At 34.0% G+C, this 22139-nt stretch overlaps 1 protein-coding gene across 2 annotated transcripts in view; it reads left to right on the top strand.

The window, feature by feature from the left end:
- The window catches only part of NAALADL2 (N-acetylated alpha-linked acidic dipeptidase like 2), a 1239935-nt gene that overhangs the window by 714493 nt on the left and 503303 nt on the right, over nucleotides 1–22139 (top strand). For both annotated transcript variants that reach the window (XM_008705318.2, XM_008705320.2), the window contains one exon: nucleotides 16585–16858. In XM_008705318.2, coding sequence (XP_008703540.2) covers nucleotides 16585–16858 — 274 coding nt within the window. The remainder of the gene's footprint in view (nucleotides 1–16584; nucleotides 16859–22139) is intronic.

Here is a 22139-nt window from a genome sequence, read left to right as displayed (position 1 = left end):
TTTGAATCTAGTGTCTAGAATTCAAAAATCATGTGTCAATATATTCAATTATCATGAATGTTTTGAGAAGAAAAGAGAAAGATGGCAAATAGGTCTTTATAATTCCCTCCATAAATCAAAATCAAGTTCAGGTGTATACACACACATACATATATACATATATATACATATATATTTTCTGGTGTAGTCCTTTTAGTAAAGTAGATGCTATGGCTTCCATTTCAGGACTTAGGACAGATCACTTAGGAAAGAAAGAGAAAGTAGCATTTATTAGGTGCTTGGAAGTTCTAGAGATTGTGCTTAAGTACTTTACACGTTTTCTCATTTAATGCTCTCAAAAAAAAAAAAAACCTGTAAAATGTTACTGTTCAACATATTACAGTGTTGAAACTGAGGCTCCAAAGATATCTATATGTCCAAGGTCATCTAGCTTGTATGTGAGACTCAGAATTTAAGTCCTCTTTTGCTGAATCCAAAAATCCAGAATCTTTCCACTCTCTATCCTACTCTTCCCAAAGCTCCCATCTCCCCCACCACCCACTAACTCCTGTCAGTCTTTTGTTGACAGTCAGCTGTCCAAGTGTCTTGGGTTGTTCACTAGGTTCAGTTGGTTAGGTTCTGGCCCTCTAGGAACAGTATATGTCAGAAATATACCAACATCAGTGCTGCTCAATGCTGCTCATTTTTTTCCCCTCGTGTGTACAATAGAGATGAAGTACTTAAATGATAGCTTATTCAAATATCACAACGTGCAATATGCTCTTCTTGTCAAAACTCTCTTGTTTCCTATCATTGTAGCATGTAGAGTTTTCATTTTTGTTTCCATACTGTCATGATTTCCAATGACCAGACATCTCTACGGATTGATTTCAACTCATTTCATGAAATTGGGTGTATTAACATTTGTTTTTGTTTTTGTTTTTCATGATTTATTCAATTTGTCATGTAGTAAGTATGACTTAATAGAGAAGATTTGACTCTAGGTTGTTGAAATGAGTCTGCCCATGAAGGAAGGTAGTCTTGATTAACAAGTAATGAATAGTATTTAAATTCTTACTTGTTTTGATCACTACTCTTTCAATAGCCTTAAACTATTTGCAGTATCACAGAAAAACAATATCTGAAAGTTATTTTTAATATATATTAGCCCTTTCTGGGGCACCTGTGTGGCTCAGTCAGTTAAACATCTGCCTTCAGCTTGGGTCATGATCCCAGAGCCGTGGGACTGAGCCCCACATTGGGCTCCTTGCTCAGCGGAGAGCCTGCTTCTCCCTCTTTTGCTGCTTCCCCTGCTTGTGCTCTCTTTCTCTCAAATAAATAAGTAAATAAATACCTACATACATAAATAAAATCTTTTTAAAAAGTATGTGTATGTAAAAATATACATACATATATACATAATATATATATATACATATATATATTAGTCCTTCCATTATATAAAATACCTTCATTGTTTCAGTCAACCTTGTAGTAGTACTCAAGATTTAATTTTCTGTATTGGAAAATAAACTAAAATATGTGTATATTTTGACAAAATTATATTTTTAATATAGTCTTAAAGGAATATTTATTTAGTAAAAAATGTTTACTGAATATTTGTTACAGTTACCATTTACTGGGTACAAGACATTATTGTTAGAGTTTAAGGATGTGTTGAAAGGGATAAGACTCATGACTTGCCCTTAAAAAGTTTATTTTTTAAAATTAGTGACATTGATTTATTTTGTGTTAATGCCAAAAAAAGAAAATCATGTTAGTGTTTTAGGTACTTAAAAAAATTCTCAGTAAATATGCTTATTCTGAAGTATGATGAAGATTAGCCATTTTTTGTTACAATCTTAATGAAATGAAGTATTTCTCCTGATATTTATTTAGTAATATATTCATTTACCTAAACAAACATTGAATCATGGAATAGTGACTCTTTAAATCATAAGGCCCTATAAATATTGATACCATCCAAGTTTATGTCATTGAATTAGAGAACCTAGCAGATGAAACTAAATTTTTTTAAGTTCTTTATTTAAATTCAATGTAGTTAACATATACTGTATTATTAGTTTCAGGGGTGGAATTTAGTGATTCATCAGTTGCATATAACACCCAGTGCTCATGACATCAAGTGCCTACCTTAATGCCCATTGCGCAATTACCCCATTCCCCACCCATCTCCTGAAACTAAAGATTTGTAATGTCTTACTGATTGGATTAACTTGACGATTTTGTGAGTCTGCTTTTAGATTTGGTTTAGGTAGGTTAAGGTGGCTTAATCTGAAAAGTAACCTTTGACAACAATTCTCTCTGAAAAACAGAGAAAGAGTCTCAGAAACCAGACACTATTATCAGATCATGACCTGAGCCGAAACCAAAAGTCAGACGCTCAAGAGACTGAGCCATCCAAGCACCCCACAACTGTATTTTTAAATTATAATCCAAATATGCTAGAGATAAAGTTATCTCCTATATACAAGGGTGAAGATGTAGTTATACCACTAGACTTTTTTTTTTCTTTTTTCTTTTTTTCCCCCCTCAGATCACAACAGATGTGTTGGTATTTTATATTTCTCTGTGTTCTGGTTTTAATAAAGCTTATTTTACTGTTTTACAGCATTTGTATTTTACTGTGTGAAACATAAGTTTGAAAGAAATATCAAATTAATTAAATAAGTACTTAATGATCTTTATGCTAGGGACTTAGCAGGAGATCACCAGCCCCATCAGCATCATTTCATAACGTGCAAAGCAGTTATGTGCCATATTCTTCTGGATTACAAAGAGAAGGAATATTAAGATCTCCAGATAATCTACTTATGTGCCAATTTTTTCAAAAGAAATGTATAAGTAGCAGTTTTCTTCTTTCTTGTTCAGATGACTCCCAAACTCTGAAATTTGGTGTATTGTATTCCTGAAACAAGTTCGATATCCCTAAATCATACTTTCTCATAAGCATTAAAGATCTCTCTCTTCCAGCTTCACACCATCTGACTTTTGATTATTTTACCCAGAATACTGTACTTTCTACCACTTGGTATTTTTATTGCATTTGGAAAGTGTCTAAGATTGTGAGACTAAGATTGCTGCTTCCCCTCTAGGGATAGTGGATATCTGAAATACAATGTAGTATAGTAGAAATCTGACCCATTTAATCTGGAACATTTTCCATCTTGATTACATTACCTGATTTTCAATTTCCTTAGTTATAAAATGGTAACAGTAGTTGAGAGTTTTTTATGCAATGAATCTGCACCATGTTTTCAGTCCTAATAGTGTATATTCAATACATGATTTACGATTAGTATGTTATTTTAGAAGGTAAGAAATAGTTGAGTAAGTAATCATGCTTTTATTTGGCCTGGTGTTAGTGGCTGGCTGGCAAGGAAGATGAGGGGATGTTGCCATTTTCTCCTAATCATTTAATTTCTTGATATTATGTGTGATACAATTTTATCATGTGTTTTAGTCTTTATATTTCCAAAGTAAAATTAAAAGGTAAAAAAAATCAGCTTATGCTTTAGTGTTTATTCATTTATGTATTTTTTAATGTTCATAGTAGCTTTATTTGCAATAGTCAAAAAAATGGAACCAACCTCCATTAACAGGTGAATGAATAAACATTGTGGTATCTCCATAAGATGGAAAAGAGCAATAAAAAAGAGTGAATCATTGATATATAAAACAACATGGATAAATCTCAAGAAGCATGCTGAGTGAATAAAGCCAGACAAAACACAGCCCTATTATATGATTCTATGTAAAAACCTAGGAAATGAAAATTAACCTAGAGTGACAGAAAGCCGATCAGTGTTTGCCCCTTGAAGAGCAAAGCGTCCAGTGGGAGGATTTCACAGGACATGCTTTAGTATTTAAATTCACTACTCACATATAGTATGTAATTCACAGATTTTTACTACATTGGATGCCAAGTCAGATAATAAATTTAAATAAATTTTTGATTTATTTAGTTTGTGAAAAATACCAGCTGGTATACTATGAGTCCTTGTGTATGTTATTGTATACACACATAATAAAATCTCAGTAAACTCTAGTAAATGTGCTGGGTTTTTCTCTGCTAGTATGTTTCTTTAGCTGTTTTCTTTCCTCATTCATTTACAACATAATCTTGGCACTCACCCTGGTACTAGTAATGCTACATGCATCGCTTCCTCCAATTCTAACATCAGTGTTGCTCTGTGGCTCATCCAGTAGCAGGTGTTGAACATTGATATAAACAGAATTTTGTCTACCAAAGCCAAATTCCTCCCATTTCCAGTCTCTACTGGCCAAAGGAAAGCTAATGCAAAACTTCCAAATTCAAGTCTCAGCCACGACGGTTCATGATGCTGCCTGCTGAGACTACTGGCCCATGGAGACTCTCATTGTAAAAATTAAGGCAAAGTAAAACTTTCTGTCAAATACCTTGTGATTTTAAGTGACATACTCCTAGTTTTGCAGCTTTCTTTGGGATTAGTAAATTGAGATTACATTGCACTTAATTACTTAATAACATTTGTCTTTGAATGTAGCAAATTACCGAATTATAACAGAACCGTTCACCATAAATACCAAAATACCTATTGTAGGGGAAAAAAATTAAGAAAAATGGTCGAAAGTCCCAATGAAATTTAGGCATTTTAATATTCTAAATGATTTGAAGTGATTAATGACTATAATCCTTTGATTAGAACATTTGTATCAAGGGGCGCTTGGGTGGCTCAGTTGGTTGAATGTCTGCCTTTGGCTCAGGTCCTGATCCCAGGGTCCTGGAATGGAGCCTGCATCAAGCCCCACATCCGTCTTCTTGCTCAGTAGGGAGCCTGTAAATAATTTGACAAATTTAAAATACAGTGTTACTCAGAGTCCATATTCTCTCATGCTTCATTCCCCCCCTTTCTTTATCCCTTTCTTCTCCTACCGATCTTCCTACGTATGTTCCATAGATGAGTGAAACCATATGATAATTGTCTTTCTCTGCTTGACTGATTTCACTTAGCATTATCTCCTCCAGTGCCGTCCATGTTGCAGCAAATATTGAGAAATTGTTCTTTTTGATAGCTGAGTAATATTCCATTGTTTATATGGACCACATCTTCTTAATCCAGTCATCTGTTGAAGGGCATCTCGGCTCTTCAGAGGGGAGGGGAGTGGGGGAATGGGTAGGCCGGTGATGGGTATTAAGGAGGGTACATATTGCATGGTGCACTGGGTGTTATATGCAACTAATGAATCATGGAACTTTACATCAAAAAACCAGGGATGTACTGTATGGTGACTAACATAATATAATAAAAAATATTATTATAAAAATATAAATAAATAAATAAATACAGTGTTAAAGGCAACAGAATTAAAAAGTAATCTTAGGAAAATTGGATTTGTGAACAAGTATTTATTATTCTTAATTATTTGAAATGTTAGGTAATATTTATTAAAAAATATTGTTCCCTCTATCATTTTTAAAAGACCAGTGATTTTATAACCATGTTATACAAAAACTTCATTAACATTTTTCAGGATACTTTATATAGATACAGACGCATAGATATATAGATATAGTGGTTCTCTTCAGATTACTGTAAAGGGGTTTCATTTCCCCTCAAATCCAGTCAACGATCATAATATGGATTGAGTAATTTCCATACGGTAGGGCAATGCGCAAAATGATATCACACCAATCAACTTTGAATAAATTATCTACATTATAGGTCTGTGGGAAAAAAATAAAAAACAAGAAAATGGATTATAATCCTTAGCTACTTTTGCAGAGTTTCCCTGCTTGGATGTTGTGGAAATAGCAATCAGTATTTACAAAGAAATCATGTGTTACATGGAAGTTGGGCACTCAAGTTAGTGCATTTCTGGTTTTGGTAGTATTTAAAAATAAATATTCTGAAAAACACATAGATAATGTATACATAAACTTCCTTTAAAATACTACTATCCTGAGCTCACAGAATAGTAAAGGAAATCCCCAAGGGGACCAAAATGTAGGAAAGAGTGCTGTGGCAGGTGATGAATCCGGAAACCTAGAACTGTGAGAATTAATAGCAGGTGGCACAGGGAGCAATGGAAGAGCTGTAATTCAAAGAAGAAATCATAAAATTCTTAAAGCATTAAAGGCATTGAATCAGTAGTTCATAGTTCTCTCATAATAAGAACATCAAGTACAATGTTTAGTTTAAGAATAATTCCTATCTTTCAAAAATTATAATCAAATTCAAACTCTCCCAGAGAACAGATCAAGAAGGAACACTCTCTATTTCATTTTATGAAGTTTGTATAACTTCAAGCCAAAATCAGACAGAAATGATGCCTGAAAGGGACATTGGCTACCAACTTTACTTCTAAAAAGAGACATGAAAATTATAAACAAAATGTTGGCAAATGCATTCTAAGTAAAAGGTAATCTTAGAAATGCAAGTTTGAATGCTAAAAAATTGACTACTATAATCCATCATATTGAAGAAAAGGATAATATGATTCTTAATAAATGAATCAGAATTTATGATAAAATTTAATACTGATTCATGAAACATCTTTTATCAAAATAAGAATGGGAGGAACATCTTTGACCTGATATTTGAAATAGGAAATACATGACCACTATTACAACTTATTAAATATTTTATTAAATATTTTCTGGGGGTTTTGACCTGCATTGTAATAAAAAAAATAGTAATCACATCCATAATTGACTAGAAAGTAAGTTAAAAAATCCTCATTATTTGCTTATCACATATTTTTTTTATGTAGAAAACTCAAGGAAATAGTATCATTAATAAGGGAATTTAGCAAGATTATTTGATAGAACAGAATAGTATTCCTCAGTACCAGTAATATACAGAAAAATATTTTAATTTTATAACATTTTATGTTAGCATTAACGCTATTTGATATATTAAGGACTTATTTTTATGTTATTGTAAGGATGACATTTCTCCTCAAATTGATCTTCACTCTCAGGATAATTCCAGATACAATCTTGACAAGGAAATTGATAAGCTCATTCCATTATTAATATGGAAGAGAAAAAAGTTGTGAAGCTGTCTTTAAGGAAGTATAAGTAAGAGGACTTGCCATTCTGAATATTAACATGTATTAGAAAGTCAAACTAATTAATATAGCATATTAAAATGGACATGGATCAAAAAGATGGATGGAATTGATTGGGGATCCACGACAAACCCACACACATATGGAAATTCATAAATGACAGAAATGTCATTGCACATCGGTGACCGGGTTTGATCAAGGGTACCAGGATGGTTATTCATATGGAAAAAAAAGTGATATGGAATTCCCACCTCATACCCCACCCCCAATTCACACAAACACATTCCAAGTAAACACTGAAATGTTTAAAAACAAATTCCTTAAAACTTTAGGAAAAAATGAGAGTCATTTTATCACCTCAGGTTTGAGAAGAATTTCTTAAGCACATCAAAAAAGTGTATAGACCATTGCATTATATTAAAATTATGTACATTATAATTCTATTCATCATAAGACATTAAAATGAAAGAGAAGCCAAAAACTGGTAGAACAGAGTGACCTAAAGAGAATTTTCCAGAATATAAAAAACTTGCATAAATATGGACAAAATACACAGTCACTGCACAGAAAAGAAAGCACAGATAGCTAAATAATACATGAAAAGATCCTCATGAGTAATTACGGAAATGTAAACAAAAGATACATTGGTATACAGTTTTATGCTCATTGGTTAGCAAAAATTAGATACACTGAAAATTGGACCTCTTAAAAAGTGCTGGTGGTATAAAATGTTTTGTAAAATTGCATAGCATACCCAGCAACCCAGTAATGATACTTTGAGTTAAATAAATAATGATATATAATTTTACACCTGCCACATTGGCAAAATTATAAAATGAAATAAAATAAAGGACAACACCAAGTGTTGGTGAGGAACGGAGGGATCAGAACTTTCATGCAGAGCAGATAGGAATGTAATCAAAATACTTTCAAAAGCATTTTGTCAGGGTGCCTGGCTGGCTCAGTTGGTAGAGCATGTGACTCGTGATCTTGGGCCCCCGAGTTTGAGCCCCACATTAGGTGCAGAAATACTTTAGTAACTAAATAAATCTTTAGTATAAATAAATAAAAGCATTTTGGCACTTCTTACTAAAGATATACAGGTAGATGCCTTCCTTGCCTAGAGAAACTCTTGCATATGTCTATCAGGAAATATGAACAAGAATGTTCATTTATTTATATTTTTCCTGTGCCCTTTCATGGAAGAAGGCGAGATCTAGGGGCAAAAAAGTCTCTTCTCATGCGTTTCCCATTGACTGAACCTAAAACTGACTGGAAGCCAGAGGGCTTGATAAAGGTCCATACAGGTTTACCTTCCGGGCATGCAGGAAGCATAGGGCAGAGAAAGGATTTGGGGAACAAAGGAAGAATTCTGTCATCCAGGTGTTCATAGAAAGTTGATTTACATCGAAGTGTGTAGATGTTCTCATAGTGTTTTTCTTTTTTAAGTTACTTCTGTGTGTTGGTTATTTTCTAATTTTGTCTATTTTCTCCTTTTAAAAAGAAAATAGTTTACCTAATGATTTATTATCTTCCTTTCTTCCTTGTATTATAACTTCCTCGTATTTATCATAATGGAAAACTGTGAACAATTTTAAAATACTTATCTCAGGAAATCAATAAATAAATGAGGAGGAATCTCAGAAACCTAATAGTAAGTGAAAAAAAGCAAATTTCAAAAGAATACATATATATTAACTATAATCACCATGCTGTAAGTTGCTAAGAGACTAGATGTTAAATGTTCTCACTACAAAAAAGAAATGATAGTTATGTGATGTGTGGAGATGTTAGCTAACATTATAGTGGTAATCATTTTGCAATAATAAGTGTATCAAATTAACATGTTGTACACCTTAAACTTATACAATGTTTTATACCAATTATATCTCAATACAGATGAAAAAAATTAATTCATATGTAAAATGACAGCTGTATAAAAGCAAGCATTCAAAAAATACCGTGTAAAGTATTAAGGCCATATGCATACATAAATATTAAATCTATACAAAGAAGGCAATGAGAAGCAAAAAAGAAAAGAATCAGATTGTGGGGGATGGTTACCCTAGGGGAACAAGGTAAGTGATGAAATTAAGAGGACTGAGGGGGCTTCAATAACATCAGAGATGTTATACTTCATAAGCTGGGTTGTTCCTTCATTATTCTTTATTTTGCATGTTATATGTTCTTTATATATTCAATTTGTTCATAATATTAAAACATGAAATTATAATACAAAAAGTATATATCCCTTCAATTCAGAGTGAGATAGAAAATATAGATATCCTCTCTTCAGGAGTTTTAGCTTAGTACTTAATAATATTTAGAAATTATCTAGCATTGGGACAAATTACTAATTCTTCAGTTGAGCCCCTAAAGAAGTATTTGATTTACTTTTTGAGGCCATCTTTTATAAAAATATACACTTTAAAAATGTAATTTTTTTTGAGTTGCAAAACAAATGGCAGATTACACATTTTACATACTCAGAGGTGGATTCATGTGCATCAATCAACTGAATAGAAGAGGAAAAAAAAAACTAATCGAAATTTCTCTTTTTTTCTATTAATGTTGACCATATACAGATAAATTTTCAAAATAAAATATGTGTTCTCTAATTCTACACATATTACAAAAGAACATTGATGCATCTTTCTAAATAACTTTCTCCTCAAACTTGAGTTCAGTTTCAACTCAATTAATTTACTTGCTCTATCCTAAATAGTGCAGAGAGAACTTCAGTAACAGTAAAGGAAGAGGATGGGGATACAGGAATCAGATAAAGGAAAAAAGAACAGGATAGAGACCTAGATGAGGGAGTAGGATATACCAACCTTCATCTCCCCAGAAATAATAATTAGCTATCCGAGAATTAAAATAGCCTTAAGAGGGCTCAAGAGTCCAGTTAAGAACATACAACAACACAATGGAGCCAGAAATGGAGATTAACTCTACAGAGAGGATTGTGGAGATCAGCTTAGCTGAGCCGTCCAGGAAGTTAGGAACCAAGAAGAAAGGTAGAGGCTATTGGTATCAACCTTGCAGTAGATGCCACTGTGCTTCCCAGTGGCCACCTCTGTAGAGGGCTGTAGCAGTCTTTGTCACGGAGGGCCTCAGCCACAGATTCCCTGCAGCTTTCATAGTGGAAAACCCCTAACGTTCGTTGGCACAAACTTCAGGGGCCTGATCCTCAGAGGACACTCGCAGCTTTCACCACTGACGTAATCAAAATCTCTCACTGCCACAGATTCCTAGGAGGGGAAGATGCCACTGTGCCCTCTTCCATCAGAAAGAGCTACTATTGCACAATTCAGAGGACCAGAACTGCCACCACCCCCCATCCATGCATATCCCTTGACCCTAGAGCCAGAGCTGCTCTGCATATACCCCCAATTTAGATCTGGATATAGCTGCCACTCTGTGTATGCCTCTGGCTCAGGCAGTGGCGTCACTCCTGCTGTGGGCTTGCCAGAGCCCTGGACCTCAGGAGCCACTATCACTCTATAAGGGTCTATACTCTAGACCCTGGCTTTGCGATTGCTCTAAGAGTGCCCTTGCATCAGGTAACAATATCACCACCACTGCAAGGGTGCTGCGAGCTGATCAGAACCTGAGAGATAAATTGTTGGCCATAATATCCCCCATGGGAGAAAAAGAAACAGGGAGTTCCCAGAAGCCTTTGCTCTGCACCCAGCAGCCCTAAGACTGCATACCCCATGGCCTTCCCCTCTGAGGACCCCTGCAATCTTATATGAGACAAAATAGCATATCAAAAACTATAAATAGACAAAGAGGTTTACTATATAATGGTTTCAATTCATTAAGAGAATATAACAACTATATATGCATGCGCCCAGCATTGGAACCCCTGTATTGAGCAAATTTTAACATACTTGAAGGCAGAAATGCATAGCAATGCAACAGTAGTTGATTTTAATACCCTGCTTTAAATAGTGGATATCTCATTCAGAAAGAAAATCAGTAAGAAATGTTGGATGTGGTCTGCAGTTTAGACCAAACAGACCTAATGGACGTATACTGAACATTCCATCCAGTAGCAGCAGAATACTCATTCTTAAGCACACACAGAACATCTCCATTATAGATCATATTTCAAGGCACAGAACAGTCTTCAGAAATTTAAGGAGTTTGAAATCATACCAAATATCTTTTCTTTTCTTTCTTTCTTTCTTTCTTTCTTTCTTTCTTTCTTTCTTTCTTTCTTTCTTTCTTTCTTTCGGTTTTATTTGTTAGAGAGAGTGCATGAGCTGGGTGGGGGAGCAGAAGTAGACTCCCCACTAAGTGGGGAGCCCCACTGGAGGCTGGATCCCAGGACCCTGAGATCATGACCTGAGCCAAAGGCAGATGCTTAACCAACTGAGCCACCCACACCCCCCCCAAATATCTTTTCTGTTCACAGTGTTATGAAATTAGAATTTAATAATAGGAAGAAAGTGAAAAAATGAAAATATGTAGAAATTAAACAGCATAACTCCTGAACAACTGATGTGTCATGGAAAAAAATCAAAAAGGAAATTAAAAAAAAAAAAACAAAAAACTCGAGACAAACAAAAATGGAAACAAAACACACCAAAACTTATGGGATGTAGCAAAAACAGTTCTAAGAGAAAGTTTATAGAGATAAATGCCTACATTAAGGGGGAAAAAATCTCAAATAAGCAACCTAACTTTACACCTCAAGGAACTAGGAAAAGATGAACCAGCTAAGCCTGAGCTTAGCAGAAGGAAGGAAATAAAGATCAGAGCAGAAATAAGTGAAATAGAAATTAGGAAAACAATAGAAAAAAATCAGTTAAACTAAGAGCTTTCTTTTTTATTATTTTTTTATTTTATTTTTTTAAAGACTTTATTTATTTATTTGACAGAGAAAGAGACAGCCAGCGAGAGGGGGAACACAAGTAGGGGGAGTGAGAGAGGAAGAAGCAGGCTCCCAGCAGGACTCTGGGATTACGCCCTGAGCCGAAGGCAGATGCTTAACGACTGAGCTACCCAGGTGCCCCTCTTTTTTAAAGATAAAATTAACAAACCTTTAGCTAGACTAAGACAAAAGAGAAAACTCAAAATTATAAATAGAGGTGGAGACATTACAACTAACACCACAGAAATGCAAAGAAATGTAAGAGACTGCTGTGAACAATTATATGCCAACAAATTGTACAACCTAAAAGAAATGGCTAAATTCCTGGAAACATACAACCTCCCAAGACTGACTCATGAAGAAATAGAAAATCTGAATTGATGCATAAACTAGAAAGGAGACTGAATCAGTAATAAAAACCTCCAAACCAAGAAAAGCCCAGGATCAGATGGCTTTACTGGTGAATTCTACCAAGCATTTAAAGAAGAATTAATGCTAGTCCTTCTCAAACTCTTCCAAAAAGTTGAGGCTCATGATCTGAGACCAACATTAAGATGAATACCGAAGCCAAACAAGAATACTACAAGAAAAGAAAATTATAGGTCAGTACACTAATGAACCTGGATGCAAAAATCCCCACACAAAATACTAGCCAAGAGAATCCAATAGCGTATTCACAGCATCACACACCATGATCAAGTGGGATTTACCCCTGAGATGCAAGGATGGTTGAAAATATGCAAATCAGTAAGTTTGGCACACGATATTAACAGAATGAAGGATAAAAATCTTATGATCATCTCAATAGATGAAGAAAAAAAGCATAGGGCAAATTCAACATCTTTTCATTATAAAAACTTTCATTAAATTAAGTATAGAAGGAATAGTTTAGTAAAGGCAAGCTTACAGCTACCATCATACTTGACAATAAAGAGCTAAAAGCTTTTCCTCTAAGATGAGGAACAAGACAAAGATTCTCAATCTCTCCACTTCTAGTCAACATATTACTAGAAATCCCAGCCAGAACAATTAGGCATAAATAAACAAATAAGTAAATCTTATTTATATTGGAAAAAAAGAAGTAAAACTGTCTGTGTTTACACATGACATGATTTTATATACAGAAAACCTTAAAGCTTCCACACAAAAAAACTATTAGAACTAATAAATTCAGTAAAGTTGTAGGATACAAAATCAATATAAAAATCAGTTGCATTTCTACGCACTAACAACAAACCATGTGAAAAAGCAATTAAGAAAACAATCCCATTTATAATAGCACAAAAAATAATAAAACACTTAGGAATAAATGTTACCAAGGAGGTTAAACACCCATATACTGAAAACTGTAAGACATTGGTAAAAAAAAAAAAAAAAAAAAAAAAAAAAAAAAAAATTGAAACAATACACACATAAATGGAAGGACATCTCATGTTCTTGGATTAGAAGAATTAATACTGTTAAAATGAACATAATATCCAAAGTAATCTACAGATTCAGTGCAATCCCTATCAAAATTCCAATGACATTTTTCACAGAAATAGAACAACCCTAAATTTATATGGAACCGGAAAAGCCCCTGAGTAGCCAAAGCAATCTTGAGAAAGAAGAACAAATCTGGACACATCACACTTCTTGACTTAAAACTATGTTATGAATAATAATCAAAATATTACAGTATAACATAAAAACTGATCTGTGATCTGTTTAATCAAAAATGACCAATGAAATGGATCCAATGATCAAAAATAGATCAGTGCAACAGAATAGAGGACCCAGAAGTAAATCTACACATAATCATTCAATTTTCTTTTTTTTTTTAAGATTTTATTTATTTGAGAGAAAGAGAGCACACACACAAGCAGGGGATTGGCAGGCAGAGGGAGAAGCAGGCTCCCCGCTGAGCAGGGAGCCCGATGGGGGGCTCATTCCCAGGATCCTGGGATCATGACCTGAGCCGAAGGCAGATGCTTAACCAACTGAGCCACCCAGGCGCCCCAAGGTCAATTAATTTTCAGCAAAGGAACCAAGAACAGATAATAGGGAAAGAATAGTTTCTTCAATAACTAGTGTTGAAAAAACTGGAATTCACATGCAAAAGAATTAAATTGAATTCTATCTTGCACCATTCATGAAAATCAAATGTAAAACTGAAACTGCAGTACTCCCAGAAGAGAACAAATAAAAGGGAATATTTCTTGACATTGGTCCTTGCAGTTACTATTTTTTTATTGATATGACGACAAAAGCACAGGCAACAAAGCAAAAATAAACAAGTGAAACTATATCAAACTAAAAGCTTCTGCACAGCAAAGGAAGCAACGTGAAAATGAAAAGAACCTGTGGAATGAGAGAAAATATTTACACAGCATATGTTTGACAAGGGGTTCATATTTAAAATATGTAAGGAACTTATACAATTCAGTAGCAAGGAAACCACAAATAGTCCCATTAAAAAATGGGCAAAGGGCCTAAATAGACACTTCTCCAAAAAGGATATCCAAATGACCAACCGATATGTGAAAGGTGCTCAACATCACTCATCATCAGGGAATACAAAGCAAAACCACAATGAGATATCACCTTACACCTGCTGGGTGTCTATTATTAAAAAAAAAAAAAAATAGAAAAAAGACAAAAAAAAAAAAAGAAAACAACAAAAACAGCATGCTGGTGAGGATGTGAAGAAAAGATAACCTTTGTTAGTGGGAATCTAAGCTGGTACAGCCATTACAGAAATCAGTATGGATGTTCCTCAAAAAAATTAAAACTAGAACTGCCATATGAGCCAGCAATCCACGTCTGGGTATATATCCAAAGGAAATGAAATCAGAAGAGATATTTGTACTCATGTTCATTGCAGCATTATTCACAATAGCCAAAGTATGAAAACAACCTAAGTGCTCATGGATGGATGAATGGATAAAGAAAATGTGGGATAGATGTGCAATGGACTATTATTCAATCTCAAAAAAGGGGATCATGCCTTCTGTGATAACATAAATATCTCAGAGGACAAGTGAAATAAGACAGAAAGATACTGCACAGTGTAGTTTAAAAAACAAACTAACAAACTCGTAGCAACAGAGTAGAATCATAGTTGCCAATGGAGTGGGAGTGAGGCAAAGAAGGAGATGTTGGTCAAGGGGATACAAGCCTTCAGTTATAAGATGAATAATTTCTGAGGATCTACTATACAGCATGGTGACTATAGTTAATAATACTGCATTGTATACTTCAAATTTGCTGAGAGTAGATCCTAAATGTTTTCAACACACAGAACACACACAGAAAGGTAAGCACTAAGGTAACGGATGTGTTAATTAGATTGTCATAATTTCATAATGTACGGGTATATCAAATGTGCACATTAAATATATACAATTTCATTTGTCAATTATACAAAAAGCCTCCCCTGCCAAACACACACACACACACACACACACACACACACACACACACTCAGAAGGCAGACCAGTCTTATTCAGAGTAAAAAGTGAAATTCTTTCAATCAGTCTTTCATAAAACTCATGTGGCATTGATAATTGGTTAAACTACATATTTAAAAAAAATTGAAACAGCCTTGGAAAAAAATTGGGAAATTATTTATTATTCCGTTTTCTTATATAGATCAGCTTTTAGCTGTGTCTACAGCCCTACTTTTTGTCTCCAGTAATGCTTTCCTGTATTATCATATATGTATTTTTTTTCTGATGTGTATAATCGTCCTAAAAGAATCAAGTATGTGTGATAAAAATAATGCGATGAACCAAAATAAAAATAGTATCCATGTAGCTAACATCCGTTTAGGCACCAATTTGGATAGCAATAAAATTCTTATAAGAAGATACATTTTTGCCAAAAAAGAAACTGGTCGCTTCACATCCCAGCCCAAAACAAACTTTACTGGATTATTATTTTTAAATTTCACATATCTTATTTTGTTCTAGGTTCTGCACGGATTTTTTTTTACAGATTTTTTTTTTTTTTTTTTTTTTTTTTTTTTGGTTTCTAGGGTGTCATAAGCAACAATAGTGTCACCGGATTTTGGAACAGGTATAGGAATAAATATGTAGACTACAGCAAGCACACACAAAAATTAATTTCTTATTTGATTATCTGTGGTTGGTTTTACCATGATATACTGATTTCATTGAATATCATTGTGCTCATAGGATCATGAAATTTGGCATGTAATTTGTATCAAAATCGTTCTCTCTGTATCATTTTAAGTAGCAATAGCTGTGTATGAATCATGTAACTCTATATGGAATCATATTAACTGCAATACAAAACTGTCTCCACCAGCATGACTCCTAGTTTTGGAACTGAGTTTTAAATGGATTATGTTGACGTCCGAGAAAGATCAGAACTAATAAAAGAACTGGTTGGCATTAATCACTCTCTTCTCTACAATCCCATAGTACTTTATTGGTTCTCAATTTAAGAACTTAGTTCATTCTGCTTTGATTTAGTGCAATTTTTCTGCGGGCTCATCACCTCCAACAAACTGTGAATTTCTTGTACAGGGTCCTGTCCCATTCATTTTTCATATCCCACATCTATTAATAATTGTTCATATACTAAATGGTTATAACTCAACAGAATATTTTTCCTTTTTTTTTAGAATGTACTTTTTAAATTTTTTTCAGAAATTTGGTACAACTGTATAAAAGTGAAGATGACACAGAAATTTCAAAGAAAATTAAGACTCACTGGACTTCTTTGGGCCTAGAAGATGTACAGTTTGTAAATTACTCTGTGCTGCTTAATCTGGCAGGCCCTTCTGCCAGCTCTGTGACTCTGAGCAGCCACGGCCAATGCTTTCATCCTAATGGCCAGCCCTGCAGTGAAGAAGCCAGAACACATAGCAGCCAAGATCTGCTCTACTCATATGCAGCCTATTCTGCCAAAGGAACTCTCGAGGTAATATGACCATTTGTCTCTGTCATTTATAGTGAAATGGAATTAGAAAACAACAGCTTTCATCTAAATTGAACTAACTGCCAAGGTGCAACATAAAAAAGTAACCATTAAATGTTCTCAGTGTGGCAGTGCCAGGGAAGGGGAAGGAAGATTTGGATTGCCTGACCTTTTTTCTTGTCATATGTTGAAAGTGAAAACATGTTAGAAGAATTTAATTCCAAAGTGTTGAATGCGTGACTGAGTTATTCACATTTTGCTTAGCTGGTAGAGGACACATTCACTTTATTTTTGGGGGTTTTGAAGAGGTAAGGTAAATTTTAATGGATTGATATGGACAGAAGGAATAGAAATGGAGGCAGTTGTGTTTTGAGATTGTGCACACACACAAGAAATGAAGTGGAAAATCGATGTGATTATTCACAGATATAAGATTTGAAATACAGCGCTTCTGCTTTCTTGATGGAAAACACTGGAGACAAGGAGCCAGGTCTACGCAGATTATCGCTGTACTTTTCCTGGCTTAGCTGGCTGTTGGGCTTGGTGCTGAAGTGCATGCCTTCTGGAGCCACAGAGACTAGTTTCACATCGCAGTTCCCTAATTACCCACTGTTACTTACCCATCTAGGGCTGAGTTCCCTCAGCTCTGTGATGGGAATAAAAATAGTCCCAACTTTATAAGGTTCTTGTGAAAACTAAACTAGCTAATATATGGAAACCTTGGAGGACAGAGCCTAGCCCACAGTAAGGACAAGATACCGGTTAGATACACTATATAATTGGTCCTGTTTCCTTCCTATAGGCACATTTTGTCTCCGTGTAAACATACCATTTTAATAAACACATTTAGGTTTTTTCCAAACCTTTAGATTGCCTCATTTAATACAAATGAAATAATTATATGTTTCTGATTGTTGTTAATTATTGGCACAGCTTTTTCAGAAGCTATTAACACTGATTAATACATTAAGTATTTAAATCATTTGAAGTTACTTCACAGATATGTTCCTGGTTTTTGGTTTTTGTTTGTTTCGTTTGTTTTTCATTTTGGGGGGAGAGTACGGAGAGAGTTCTTTTACTGGTGGTTCAGCGTTGTTTGCATTCTGCTAGTCATTCTCTGATTTATAGCAGAAGGACTGCTTATAACCACTATCACGGAAAGCCTTATGATTAATTAAAAGTTAATATAATATGAAATGTCTGCAGTATTCCTAGGGTAGGACTCATATAATTTGATTTGATTAATGTATACAGTTTCTGGTAGGCAATGATGGGAGGGAGCCTGCCAGCACCCTTTTGTTGGTTCAGAAGCTCTAGTCTCAAATCAAAATTCTAAAGTTACCCCACATATTTTCTTCAGACTCCCAGACCTTTATTAGCCCCCACACATTTCCAGCACGCTCTTTATCCCAGTTGATTCAACACAGTAATCCCCTTGCCTTGGAAACAAAACATGTCCAAAACACAGAACAACAACAAAACCCCCAGGAGCTTGAGTGGGTCCTTGGAATCACCCCCATCTATTTGCTTGTCAGTTTGCTCTGGCAAATTATTTATTGATCTTACCTATGGAAAAGCCATAACATTACAACTTGTATCCCTGTTTCCTCAGCAGGGCCCTCCGACAATCCATTGGGTGGTTTTTTTGTTTCCTTGTAGCCACATCTCCAAGAGTTTTCTACACATTTATCTTATCAGTTATAAATGTTTAAATTTTCATTGTTTTGTATAAAAGAAACCAAGGTCCTCTACAGAATCATAGAATTACTTAAATGTCCCTGAAGACATAAGTCATTCTGGGACCATCGACCACCTATATATCTATTAAAACTACCATTTTTAATAAAGAAGTATTGAGAAAGATTCAAAGAAGCTATTAAAAGGGAAAAATAAACTTTGCTGTCAATGTAGAAATATGCTCTATGTTTGAAATGCAGGCCTAAATAAAAAGGAGTAGTGTTAAAGGAATTAAAATGCAATTATAGATAAAACAAACACCTTGTATTTGAAGAACATAATTTGGGAAATTAACCATGCAAATTAGACGAAGGCATGAACGATAACTATTTTTAGAATTATATTAATAATTCAAATCTATTATATTAAGTACATAATAATTTAAATATTTATATCAATAAATTTATTGATGTTGATTTTTTAAAAACTTAAATTATATTAGCATTATGATTTTCAAAAGCAAAGCAATTTCTAGGTGGCTATTTTATATGCATATAGAATATTTGCATATATTTTATATACATGTTTTAGACTGATGTATTATTGAAACTCACATGTTCTAATTAATAGAGTGTGGGTGATTTTCTGTATCTCTTCAGACCACTCTTAATTAAAATCAAGCTTGAGAGGTTGCTGCTGATGATTCAGGCATACGTACTTTTTGATTTTGAGTACATTGTATTTGCATGAATTTCTATCAGGCTGAGCCATTAAGTTCTTAAATTATTCTAGTCTGACTGCCAGCAAAGCTCCCCACTACTTTTGCTTTTGACAAGGTTATTTGTAGAAGAGGAGTGCCCCTTTTCTTTGAAGACCTGTCATGTCCATTCATCATATGACCACTTTGTATAAGCTTCCAATTTTTGCTTTCTGGTAACAGTCTAAACAGCATTTGTGATATCTGAGATCTACTTCGAAAACCTACTTAGTGCCAGTATGATGGATGGTGTACTTTGCAACTTCTTTGTAATTCATTGTGTGCTAGAAAGGTGACATTGTTTACCCCATCATAATGACAGGTGGGTCAGTAAAGGGGTCCTAAGGAGAGCTGTCCTGTCAGATGCAAAATACATATTAAAATAGATACATAAATAATTTAACATGAGTGAGGTTAGCTTCAGGGAATAAACAGTGATTTATATTTTTATTAAAAGATAAATATCAAGTACAATATCATCATACTGTTAAAGACATTGGTAGTGAGTGCTGACAATGTCTAGTCAGTTTTATAAATAGAATATATGGCCTTATGTAATTCCTGTGCAATTATTTCAGTTGTCCTTTGTGAAATCCACACAGATGCAGAAAAGCAAAGGAAACAATTAATATTTAATATAGGTTGGTGAGATTTGAGTCTACTATGTTTATATTTTTGAACAGAGAATTTGCTTTCATTTTTCTACACTTCATAGATTTGGGAATTTTCTTTCTGTTAAGTATTATTTTGTGTCTGAAAGTAAAAACAAATAATGCAATTATTATTTTAAACTTAATTTCAACAACTCACTAACCATGCATAAGATAGATTGTCATCGACACATTTATCCCTGCCCCATTCCTCAGAGAGCCCAGCGTTGCATCCTGCCTTATTAGCTGCTCAGCTATGGGTTGGTCGTTTTTGTTCTCTCAGCCTCAGTGTTTTTATCTGTTTAGGGGGAACAATAATAGTACCTTGACTGGTTGTCATGGGGACGAAATAATGCAAACCACGTAGATGCATCGAGTGTGCTTAGCACACTGACAGTGTTGCTGTGGTTATTATGTGGTATAAAATAAACACATTTAAATGGGAGAAATTAAAATATGAGAACTATATATAATGATTTGGAAGTACAAACTTTTTATCATATTGTCTGAATGTAATCTTCCTGTCTTCTGTTTAATATGACAAATATTAATCATTAGGGAGGAAAATGCCTTGTTAAGTATGAATGAATAATAAAATACATATAATATCTAATCAGATTTTTAATTTAAAACGAAAAGCTCAGAGAAACTAGGAGTAAATATTTTATTTTTGAATGCAGAATGACAAATCATGTCAACTTGGGCCTGAAGAGCATTGCTTGTCTTCCGTTTGTAAATACCAGGCCATAGTGTAACACGTGAAATCTCAAAACACGAGCTCGAATTGTATCAAGTAGTCTTAGGAAAAAATATAACCACTGAAGGAATCCTTGGAGAACTTGCAATCAGATGTCTATTTTCTTATAGCTAGGAAAACTGTCTTTCTCTTTTAATAGTCTCAAAAGCAAACATCGAGTGTTATGGCAAAAGGCAGAGCTGTATACATTTTTCTGTGAATGCTTCCTGTTACAGATGAAAAAAATTATCAGAAAGCTAAATAAAGGAGTAGAATGGAATTGCATTATTTAAATGTTTGTTGTCTGGGTAAGAAGATGAAGCTACTGTCTCACCAACAGAAAAATGTGAGTTTGGTGCAAGCTGTTTTTCATGTTGAAAATTACTACATTTTATTTGTCTCCCTTCTTTTTCTCTCGTGGAATCTATCTTTTGGTCAACAGTGCACTGTTGTGAGATAAATGGCTGTGAGCACACTTGTATATAATGTTTTTACCTTTTAAAAATCTGCATAAAATTTCTTGGCCCAATATGACCTTCTCTTTCTGGTTTCATGAGCTTTGTGTATGAACCAACTTAGTTAACAAAACAATTCCATAATTGCTGCTTTTTTATTTGAACATAACAACCATGGAGTTAATTTCCACATGATTAAAGTGCATATTTTCCTGTACTTAATATTTAGACAGAAGCATTTACAAATACAGAAGTGACCTATCACAATACGTTGTCGAGTTAAATCGTTGTTAGGTTACATTATCCACCTGGGAAAGAGAACAAAAGCCTATTTTATGAAATAAAGGTTTTGAAACAAAGATGGCTGAATTCAGCTAAGTGGTTAAAGTGCAATGAATTTTCTTTCCCTCTTCATTAAAACAAATATGGCATTTTTAGTGAGAAAGTGTTTGACTACAAAATTCTAATTTGACCAAAGTTATTTCTAAAGATTCTGAATCATCATAATTAAGTGTTATCTGACAGAAAATTCTGGGTTAGCATTTTTCTTTTTAGTTTTGACATGATTTAAAACATGCCACTTACCAAGTTAAGTGATAATGTAACATTCTTTGCAAATTTAATTTATATTTTAATCTCCATAAAGTACTAATGAAATAAATAAATAAAGTACGGATGAAATTTACCTCATTTCAGTAGGTGCTGCAAATTCAATTTTTTCAGAACTAGAAAGATCTATGGAAAAGTTGATCCTTAGGTTTATCTACTATTTCAATACACTAATCTGACTGATTTCAAAAGAAGCAGAATTCTGTCATATTACTTTCATGACCTCCAGGAAGAATTCTCTTGAATGAATTTGCAACTCCTTCAATATCCTTACCTTAATAATTTGAGTATCATTTATTAAATAAAGTGCCCTGTGATTATTAGTCTGTTTTTCCTTCTATTTTAATTTGATGGTGAAAGATTAGGTGACTAATACAGCATTTAACCATCTGGGTTTCAC

The sequence above is a fragment of the Ursus maritimus genome, unplaced genomic scaffold (assembly GCF_017311325.1).
Source record: "Ursus maritimus isolate PB19 unplaced genomic scaffold, ASM1731132v1 scaffold_4, whole genome shotgun sequence".
NCBI classification, from domain to species: domain Eukaryota; kingdom Metazoa; phylum Chordata; class Mammalia; order Carnivora; family Ursidae; genus Ursus; species Ursus maritimus.
This window is presented reverse-complemented; position numbering and strand designations above follow the sequence as displayed.